The 10,640-nt window shown below is 55.6% G+C and overlaps 1 protein-coding gene across 3 annotated transcripts; it reads right to left on the bottom strand.

Moving 5' to 3' along the window:
* Positions 1-2,502: 2,502 nt before the first annotated feature.
* Hapln4 (hyaluronan and proteoglycan link protein 4) lies at positions 2,503-9,997 on the bottom strand. 3 transcript variants are annotated; one of them, XR_002476446.2, is made up of 7 exons: positions 9,431-9,997; positions 9,219-9,325; positions 8,478-8,598; positions 7,924-8,286; positions 5,643-5,966; positions 3,717-4,886; positions 2,503-3,001 (listed from the first exon to the last, which is right to left on the bottom strand). XR_002476446.2 is itself a non-coding variant. In XM_021637992.2 (6 exons), the coding sequence occupies exons 2-6, from the start codon at positions 9,219-9,221 to the stop codon at positions 4,495-4,497; spliced, it is 1,203 nt and encodes a 400-aa protein (XP_021493667.1). In that variant the 5' UTR covers positions 9,222-9,325; positions 9,431-9,997; the 3' UTR covers positions 2,503-4,494. The 3 variants fall into 3 exon arrangements, 1 of the variants encoding a protein (XP_021493667.1); XR_009591410.1 differs by having other exon boundaries at positions 2,503-2,998; XM_021637992.2 differs by having other exon boundaries at positions 2,503-4,886.
* Positions 9,998-10,640: the final 643 nt, after the last annotated feature.

The following is a 10,640-nucleotide window of genomic DNA, read 5'->3' as shown; positions in this document are numbered from 1 at the left end:
TAATCAGTTGGTTTTTGTTCGTTGAAACAAGGTTTCTCTCTGTGAACAAGGCTGGCCTCAAACTCAGAGACCTCTATGTCTCTGCCTCCCCAGTGCTGGGATTAAAAGTGTGAGCTGACATGCTTAGTTTTTGGGGTGCTGGGACCTTTGTGAATGCTAGCAGAGCACTCTGCTAACTGGGGCGCAAACATCCCACTAAATGAGCCGCAGCCACAGCTCCTGAGCAATTATCGAGAGCCATATACTGTGCAGGGTGCAGAAGGAAAGTAGAGAAGAGCAAAATTTTTTTTCAAGACAGGGTTTCTCTGTGTAGCCCTGCCTGTCCTGAAACTCACTCTGTAGACCAGGCTGGCCTCTAACTCAGAGATCCACCTGCCTCAGCCTCCTGAGTGTTGGGATTAAAGGCGTGCACCACCACTAACCCCCCCCCTCGAGGTCTCCCTATGTGCCCCAGGTTAGCACTGAACTCGAGATCTGCCCGTCCCAGCCCTCCAGGAGTGCATGTGCATGACAGGCAAGGTGGGTGGAATGAGGCAAACAGGAGCTGGAGGGAACACATGGCCACAGTTTTGACCCGAGAAGAGAAAACACCAAAATCGTGAAAAACTGTGAGTAATGTAAAAGCAGCTGGCAAGATGGCTGTGCCAGGGAAGGTGCCTGAGGCTAAGCCAGAGGCTTTAATTCAGTTCCTGGACCCATATGGTAGAGGGAGAGAACCATAAGGGGGTCCTCCCCTCCCCCCACAAAATATAGAAATGTCACACACACAAAGTTGTGTGAGAAAGGAGGAAACAAGGGGAGCAGCAGCACTCACCACTGGGCCTCCTTCCTGTGGGCACAATGTGACCCGTGTGCCCCTGCCATCGCGATGCTACCACTGTGACAGACTGTATCCTCGAACTGAGAATCTAATAAACGCTCCCTCCCCTGATTTCCTCTGGCCTCTGGCCACAGAGAGGAGAAAGTAACCAGCGCGCACACACATCTCTAGATAAGGAACAGAGCAGCACAGCTGCCTGCCAGCAGCGCAGAAGCACAGGCGGGAAGGCCGTCTGTCCAAAACAGACACACACAACTGCACACCTTGCCCTGCTCTGTGGCCCAGGCTGCCCTAGAGCTCACAGCAATCCTCCTGCCTCAGCCTATTGAGTGGTGGGACAAGAAGTGTGAGCCAAGTGTGGTGGTGCCACATGCCTGTAATCCAGCTCTCAGGAGGCAGAGGCAGGTGGATCTCTGAGTTTGAGGCCAGCCTGGTCTACAGAGCAAGTTTTAGGACAGCCAGGGCTACACAGAGAAACCCTGTCTCGAAAAACCAGCCAACCAACCAACAACAAAGAGATATAAAAAAACAAAACCAAACCAAACCTCCGTGGGGGTCTCGACCCACACGTCGAGAACCTCTGATGTTGACCAGGCTAGCCTTGTACTCGGAGAACTACCTGCCTCTACCTTCAGAGTGTTAGAATTAAAGGTGTGTGCCACCATCTCCAGCTTATTTGGGTACCGCGTGCTGGGACAGCATGTACCAGAGTAGGACTGGATCTCTAGATAAATCTTCCTGAAGTGGGGTCCAGCTTCTGAGCTTTCCTGTGCATGTGAAGTTCTTTATTTTCATTGGGTGAAAGTGAGGGGGCGGAGCTACCCCTTCCAGCTCAGGCAAGGCCCGTTCCCCAGAGTAATCCTGATTGGTGCAGGACTGCGTGAATGCCAACCACTGAGACTGCGTCCTGTCCTCAGGCTGCTTGTACACTCTACCACACAAACCTAACAGGAAAACTTAGAAACTGAGAGAGGGCTCAGTGACCAAGAGTGCTGGCTGCTCTTCCAGAGGACTGGGGTTCAAAGGCGGCACCACAACCACCGGTCAGTCTAGTTTTAGGGCTCAGCTCCCTCTTCAGGCTTCAAGCAGCACCAGGCACCCATGAAGTGCAGACAAAACACACATAAATCTAAAAATAAAAACTGGCGCACATCTTTGATCCTAGCACTCAGTAGGTAGAGTTAAAGCCAGCCTGTTCTACATAGCATTTTCCAGGACAGCCAGGGCTACACAGAGAAACCCTGCCTCAAAATAAACAAACAAACAAACAAAAATTAAAAATTATAGGGCCGATCATGGTGGCACACACTTTTAATCCCAGCCTCTGGGAGACAGGGGCAGGCTGCTCACTGTGAGTTAAAGGCCAGCCTGGTTTACAAAGCCAGTTTAAGAGAGCCAAGGCTACACTGAGAAATCCTGTCTTAAAACACACACACACACACACACACACACACACACACACACACGTATGTATCTCAGTTCTACAACCAGATCCTGACTTAACACATTTTAAAATCACATGTTATTGTTATGTATGGGTATGCACACATGCCACAGTGCACATGAGGTCAGAGGGTGTCTCCCAGGGTCTGTATTGGGGGCAGTGAAAAAAAAGGGAAGCTGCTTTCCAACCTGGCCTGAGAAGCCCACAGCACTGATGACAGAGGGACCTGGCAGCCATGTTCTCATTCATTAAAAGGAACAAAGGTTTATTGAACCCTGGGCTGCAGACTGCGGAACTCAGAACAATCCTGGTCCTGGACAAGTCCTGCCACTTGGTCGCACATTTTAGAACAAAAGGTGGGGTTTGCTCCCACAGCCGCCTGGCTTCCAGTCTCAAGGGTGGGTTTTTCCAAGATAGATGGGACAGGCAGGAAGGTGCGTGTGGGCAAGGGTGCTCGCTGCTCCAAGCAGCTCCTCAGGGCTGCATCTGTGCTGGCCCTGTCCATACACAAGTCTTTGGGCTGTGACTGATTGAGCTGGTCTTGACTCTTGAGCACACACGGGCCATCAGAAACTGGTTGAATTGGTGAGTTCAGGTACATTCCATCCTCTTTGATCTCCCAGGAAGGAAAGCTCTGGCCTTGTGCAGTACCACAGCCTCAGTTTCCTCTTCCGAGGGGCCATAATTTAAAGTGCTGGAGGGGGTTGCAGCGGTGGCTCATGCTCAGCGGCTGCCTGCTGGAGTAATCGTGCAAAGGGTTGGTGGCAGGCAGCTGCTCCAGAAGCAGAGTCCTGCCTGAGCCCATCTGAAGAATGGACACAGTAGGCCACTCCAGTAAGAGGTACTCCGCCCATGGCCAAGAAGTTCCTGAGATCTGCAGATCAGTTGTCATGGAGACACTACTGGTTTCCATGGCAACAGCTAAGTAGTACAGGACCCTGAAGGGTAAGCCTTGGAGGGACAGGTGTTCTGTTACCTTGGACACTAGAGTTTGGTCTCCAAGGCAACAGTTGTGGGGTCCAAGCTGTCTGGGGGTGGGGCTTGGACAGCCGAGAGGAGTGGGAGGTGCATATTGGGAAAGCTGCAGCTGTTTCCATGGAGAGGCCTGGAGAATGGAATGCTGGGTGACCCTGAGGACATGCAGTGGGGAAGATGGTGGACATCAGGGCGGGGATAGTCATAAATTTAGTGGTAGGAGTCTGGGCTCTAGGCCAGAGAGAAAGGAAAAGTGTGATAGCCATGGTTACAGAGGAAGGCGGGTATCATGAGTGACAGAACAGGTAAGGCCGCACTGGTGGCCTTTGTGACCTTACGAAACTGAGCAGTTTGTCTCTACAACAAGTAACATTTTTAGGGGTTTCTGGTCTGAGGGAATGATCTCTTTGGTGACAGCCCTCAAGGAGCAAAGGGAAGGAACATTCAGGTGAGTCTACACTCCAGCCAGAGAAATACCTGAGGGGTAGGCATGGCCGCTGCTCCTGGGAGCCAGCTGGGGATATTCTCCCATGAGGCTAGAGGTGTTGGAGCTGTCCTCCATAGTGACTGGGCGCAAGGCATGCCACCTTGGAGACTTAAAGAGACTCCGGAAGAGTGGAGTAGCCAGCCTCCGCATCACCCGACAGCACAGGGCCTGGTCCCCATGTGATCTGGAGTTTTCTGTGTCTTCACCAGATGATGGGAGACGTCAGTAGACAGCTGACTATCCAAGACCAGCTTTCCAGCTCCCCGGAGATACAGAGGGTTTGTGTGGCCAGTGTCCAGTTAATCCTGGGGGTCCAGCCTCCAGGTGACTGAGGGGGTGTCCACCTGTTTTCCAGGAGGCCACAGAAGGGTGGCTCCTCTTTAGGAAACTGTGGGTCCTGCTGGTCTACTGGGATCCTGGGGGTTGGGGGAGAGCGTGGCCCTTCTAGACAAAGTCTGGGAGATGGGGCATCTACTATCCAAAGAAGTGGGCTTGGCCTCTATCAGGGAACTTCAGAGGGCGGCATAGTCAGCGACCAAAGCTCACAACAGGTGGGTCAGCCTGCAGGCCACCGCAGGGTGTGTCACACACCCAGGAAATCTCAGGAGGTGTGTCCGGTGTCCAAAGACCACAGGTAGCTGGGTCAGCCTGCAGCGCGCTGCACGGCTGTGCCACGTGTCCGAGGGATCTTCGAGAAGTGGTCTGTATCCAGGGATTGTGTGGGCCACGGGATCAGCTCCCAACATACCCAAACGCATCCTCCCGGTCCTAGACACGCAGCGGGGTCCAGGCAGCCGGGTCCCTGGATCCTCCGGCCCAGCCTCCTCCGCCCGCCCAGCCCCAGCCCCAGCCGCCTGGAGCTGGGTCTGGCGCGCCCGGAGCACGGTAGCAGTAGACGCCGAAGAGGCGTCGGGAAGCGTCGGGGAAACCGAGGCTACGCACGCCAGGCCGAGGGCCCCCGCAGCGAGTTCGCGGATTCACGATGGGGTAGCGCGCGCTGCCATCCGCCAGCCAGCCTGCCGTGCAGCGGTCCAACAGCTGGAGCTTCCACGCAGCGAACAGCTGCCCGACCTTGGCCACCGTCGCACCCCGCGCCGCGCACGCGCGCGCCGCCCCTGCCAAGGCCACCGGCCGCAGCGGCTTCAGGAAGAACACGCGGCCTGCGGGACCCAGGAGCGTGTCAGTAGGGGCCGGGATGGGCCCGCCGAGCTCCTGCAGCCCGGAGCTTCCAGCTCCCGGTCCATCCCATCCCCTGCAACCTGGGACCTCCGCTTCTTCCAGTGCGATGCCGGTGCCATGTGGCATTTCACTGCCCCCTGTGGCAGCCCTGGAAAGCCACCTTTCTAGTAACGCAGGGCCAGGAGGAGGGCGCGGAGCCTGCTCACTTAGGGGTGGGGCCGATACTCTTGGAGTCTATGCACACCAGGGAGATCTCCGCCCCATTGTGTAGGCCACCTGCTTGGAGCGGTTCGTATATTTTGGAAAGTTTCCGCCAGTGGACTGAGCCCGTGTCTTTAGGGTCTGTGTTTTGGGGAAGAGGGTCTTGAAACGGACCTCAACCACCAACCTCCAAACGGCCCTAAGCATTCCGGACTGGCCTTCTCTAGGAGGCGGGGCTTATGCACTGGAAATGAGCCGCTGTCCTTGGGACAGAGCCTGTTGGGAGGTTGTCTTCCCTCAAGAGAGGAGCCTGTGCCCTAGAGGACTGGGCCTAAGCTCTTGTCTGTTTCTGAAGTGGGCCCTAGAGATGGGCGGTTAGGGCCAGTCTTCCTCGAAGGGTGCGCTTAGTGCGCTTGGGGTAGGTTTCCCCTGAGGGCGGGGCATCGGGCCTGGGGCGGACCTCCTTCGAGAGATCCCCTCTCCTGGAGACCTGCTTCTTCACGGGGGGGGGGGGGGAGGGGGAAAGCTTAACCCACCTGGGAGGTTGGACGTGAAGCAGAAGGCATCGTAGCGCTCCTCCGCGTTGTGACGGTATCCGTAGTTGCGTACACCCCCGTTGGGGCCGCCGTCCGCCCCAGGGCTCCCAGCTCCGCCACAGGGCTCCCGGGCCTGGCTCACTGGGTACTGCACAGAGCCATCGCGTAGCCACCCCGCATTGCACCAGTCCAGGCCATCGCGCCAGGCCGCGTGCAGCTGCTCCGCGGATGCCAGAATGCCGTCCTGCTCGGCGCAGGCGCGCTGCGCATCCACGAAAGTCATTTTGTAGCGGCCTCCGCGCGGATGATAAGGGAAGACCACGCCTGGATAAAAACGAACGGGAGTTTGTCAGGGTGCCCTTCCTCCCGGATTCTCATGCACCTTCCATGAACCAGAACCTAATTCATTCTTCTCTCTGGCCTTCAGAACTGGCGGCACCTCTGGCCAGCTCACACCCATTATAGGTCCTCTGAATTAAGCTTGGGACTTTAATCACGTCTACTTCTCTTCTGCGGTCACAGACCCTTCCTTGCTCATGTTCTTTCTGTTCTCCACCTGCCTCTTATTCATCCTTCAAAACAACAACCAACTGTGTTGTTGTTATTGTTTGTTTGATTGTTTGTTTTTTGAGACAGGGTTTCTCTGTGTAGCCTTGGCTGACCCAGATTTGCTTTGTAGACCAGGTTGGCCTCAAACTCACAGAGAACCCACCTGCCTCTGTCTCCGAGTGCTGAGATTACAGGCATGCACCACTGCATCTGGCTGTCAAAACTCATCTCTTAATCGTCTTTGGTCCCAATGTTCTGACAATGCACTAGAACGGAATCCTTCCTAAAGCGACCGTGGTCCTGGAAAAGCCTGTTCCTAGCGCAGGACTCCTGTATGCTGGCCCCCGAAAGGGCTGGGCAGGTGTTGAGCCCTTTGACTTGCCAGTATTATTAAAGTGCTTCAGCTCCAACTTCAGGCTGAACTGATCTCTCCCTAAACGCAGCCAGCCCAGCTCTGGGACATTTCAGTGCCTAAGGACAGCGTTTGGGGGCTGGAGTGATGGCTCAGTAGTTAAGAGCACTAGTTGCTCTTCAGGAGGACCTGGGTTCAATTCCCAGCACCCACATGGCAGCTCACAACTGTCTATAACTCCTGGTCCAGGAGATCCAACACCGTCCTATAGACATATGTACATTCAAAACAGCCATGGACATAAAAACAAATAAATCATTAAAAAAAGACAGGGCTTGGGCTTAACCTCTTGCTTTCAGCAATCCCAGGACAGGATACAAACTCTACCCAGGGTGAAGACCTAGAACTTTGATGGACAGGATGTGAAATCTCGGCCACTTCCCTCACTTACAGATTCCCAGGGCAGCATCATACCTTCCTTGAGACAGAGCTCATCTTCAGGTTAATAGCTGTCTACCTTGGGGATTTGGGGAAATTAAATGAGAAACTCCAGAGAGCCTTTCAGCGAAGTGGCTGGCAAACAGAAAGCAATCTAATGAAGACAGCTATATTTGCCATTGTTAAGATGTTCAGAGAGGCCAGTGAAATGGCTTGGAAGGTAGAGCATTTGCCATGAAGCCTGACAAGCTGAGTTCTCTTCCAGGACCCACTTGGCACAGAATCCGCTCTGCAGGCTGTTTGTGACCTCCATGAAAGCACTACAGCAGGTGCGTGCACCTCCCTCACTCTCTCATACACACACACACACTACAAATTCAATAGTTTTTTCTTTAAAGATCATGAGTTCAAAGCCAACCCGTGCTTCACTAAACCCTGTCTTAATCATAAAGCTGTGGCTGGAGAGATGGCTCAGTTAAAACAAACACAAACACAAACAAACAAACACGCCTTCTTCAGGCCAGACACAGTGGCCCTTGCTTTGGATCCCTTCACTTGTGAGTCAGGGCCAGCCTGGTCTACATAGTGGGTTCCAGGACAGCCAGGGCTACACAACGATACCTTATCTAGAACGGAAGGAATAAAAAAGAGGCACTGGGGTGGGGGTGGGGCTCTTGCTTGTGTTCCAGCCTCTGAGGGTTCTGTTCCCGACACCAATATCAGGAAGCTCACAAACACCTGTAACTCCAGATCCGGGGATCGGAGGCCCCTCTGGCCTCGACCACATGCGTGTACTTGGCATATAGTTACATACATACATACGTATAAATTAAAGCTGTAATAAACTTTTTCAGTGAACTATTATCCCCCTGCCCAGCGAAATCTCTACGGTGCCACATTAATTCTGCTTGTCCCCCTTCTCTCTGCTCATGCTGCGGTCACCTTCCAGATCCAGCTTGACCATGCCGGCGTCATCCTCCAGCTCGTTGGTGACCTCGCACTCGTAGCGGCCGTAGTCCTGCAGGGTGACGTTTCGGAGGACCAGGGAGGCGTCCCCAGGCCCGTCTTTCTGCAGCTCGGCCCGCCCTCGGTAGGCACCGAAGGCTCGCTGCTGAGGACCCAGAGCCACGAAGACATCGACGAAAGCTAAGGGGTCCACCACCTTCGTCCACTTGAGGCGGACGCCATCGTGGCCGTGGGCAGCCGCCTCGTAGTGGTAACGGCAGGGTAGCACGATGGTGCCGCCGCGGTGGCTCACCACCTGCCCGGGCGCCGTCTGCACCACCACCGAGCCCGAGTCGCCCTCTGCGGGGCGACCAAGCAGGGGTCAAAGGTCGGCGGGGAGGGGCCCTGAGGGGGCGTAGGCCTGCGATGGGAAAGGAGCTCCAAGGACCCCGAGTCAGGGACCACCGCAATCCGCCACCCCAGCCCACCCCCATCGCCACCGCCTGTGTGTTGGGGGAGAGGAGGGAGGGCCACCAGCGAACGGGACTCACCCAGCACGTGTACGACTTTCTTCCTGCCCCGCTGCGCACCGGCGGGCGGGGGGACCAGCAGCAGGAGCCCCCAGGCGACAGCCCAGAGCGCGCGGGGACCGACGGCCGCCGGAGCACACGCCTGCGGGCACAGGACCTGCGTCCCGCCGTGCTGCTTCGACCACCCTTAGCTCCGCCTGCCCTCCCCAAAGGGGTCCCCGCCGACGGGGTCCGCGAAGCTGCCCATTGCTCGGGAGCCTGCCCTCGGCTTTCTAAGTCCCCGCCCCCGCCGCGGGAGCGCACGCACGGGGCGCAGCGGCGAGCACCGGCCGCAAGGTTATCCGCGCGCCAGGAGACTGCAGCAACCCGGCAGCCTGAGCGGGGGCTGGGGACAGCGGGCTACTGGCCAGTCCAGGAGAGACTGTGCGAGGGACACATGGAGACCCAGAGACAAGACGCAGAGACACAGACGAGACGGAGAGACGAGACACAGAGACAGAGATGCAGAATCGGAGATGCAGAGAACGACAGAGGGAGAGGAAGGAGAGACTGGTATGAAGAGACAGGGAAAGGACTAAGTGAGCACTCTCCTCCCCCACCCCTCCAAAACAACTGGGGGGACGCTGCAGGGGCCGAGAAGGGGGAAGTGCCAAAGAAAAATAGAAGAGGCAAGAGGAAGAGAGGAGAGAAGGAGAGAGGCAGAGAGGAGACAGACAGAGACAAATGGGAGATTCGGGAACCCAGTGCAAGCACCACACTCACCATCCTGGTCGTGGCCCCCGCTGAGCGGCCAGTGCGCTTCCCGACTGCGCACGCGCACAGCGATCTAGCCCGCAGTTCCCGCGGGCTACTGCAATCCCGGCGTCTGCCTGCAAGGGGAGGAGGGCGCGTAGGATATCAAACGGGCCGCGCGTGCGCACCGCACTGCTTAGCTGGCGCACGACGACAGTGACCCACTGCAACCTTTCCGATACCTTGGCCAGCGGAGGAGTCGCACAGGCCCGAGTTGGCACTCCATGCCAATAATGACAGGCGTTCTGCAGCCCAGGAGTCCCAGGTAGCCACGCCGTGAGCAGACGGGTGAACTGAGGCTGGTTGGCCAAGCCAGTGCACCAGCCTCCCTGCTGTCCGACTCACGCTTCATTTTACGGTGGTGACTCATGGCTGTTCATCAGTTTAAAGTCATCTTCTGCTTGGTATGGCGCTCTAGACCAGCCCAGGATGAGAAGGCGTAAAGGGAAGAAGGATGCAGGGTCGGAGCCGCAGTCTGTAATCTCGGCACTAAAAGGCTGAGGGAGGTGTACGGCATGCCTGAAGCTAGCCTGGCCTATACCCAGGCCATGGATCAGCCGGAGGCTGGAACTGAGCCTTGGCTGGAGGAGAGTCCCCCAGAGCCTCTTAAAACAAGGATAGATGGCTCAGAGTTTGAGAGCTGTCTGCTCTTCCAAAGGACCTGCGTTCAATTCCCAGCAACCACATGATGGCCCATAACCCTGTCTAGTGGCATCTGGTGCCCTCTTCTGGCGTACAGGCACACTTGCAGGCAGAATAATGTATTAAAAAAAAAAAAAAAAAAAAGGCAGGGTAATGGCGCCTACCTTTCCCCTCAGCAGCAGGGAGGCTGAAGCAGAGTTAGAAGTTCAAATTACAGCCAGTTGTGGCTGTGCATGTTGGTAAGACACGCTAAACAGACAAGAGAAGCAGAGGGATCATGAGCTAGAAGCCAGCCTGGGCTACACATTCGGTGTGTACACTTTAATCCCAACATTTCTGAAGGCAGACACAAGCTGATCTCTGTGAGTTTGAGGCCAGCCTGATCTACAAAGCAAGTTCCAGGACAACCAGAGCTACATAATGAGAGAACTTGTCTCAAGAAAAACAAACTAGGGGAAGGGAGAGGGCCAGAGAGATAGCTCAGTGGTTAAAAGCACTGTCTGCTCTTCCAAAGGACCCTGGTTCAATTCCCAGCACCCACATGGCAGGTCACAACTGTCTGTAATTCCAGTTCCAAGAGACCTGACATCTTCACCCTAATGCACATAGAATTAAGAAGTAAATAGCTAGAGAGATGGCTCAGAGGTTAAGAACACTGACTGCGCTTCCAGAGGTCATGAGTTCAATTCCCAGCAGCCACATCACGACTCACAACTATCTATAATGAGATCTTGTGCCCTCTTCTGGCGT

This window comes from Meriones unguiculatus, chromosome 4 (genome assembly GCF_030254825.1).
Source record: "Meriones unguiculatus strain TT.TT164.6M chromosome 4, Bangor_MerUng_6.1, whole genome shotgun sequence".
NCBI classification, from domain to species: domain Eukaryota; kingdom Metazoa; phylum Chordata; class Mammalia; order Rodentia; family Muridae; genus Meriones; species Meriones unguiculatus.
Note: the sequence above shows the minus strand (reverse complement) of the source record. Positions and strands in the feature narration are given on the sequence as shown.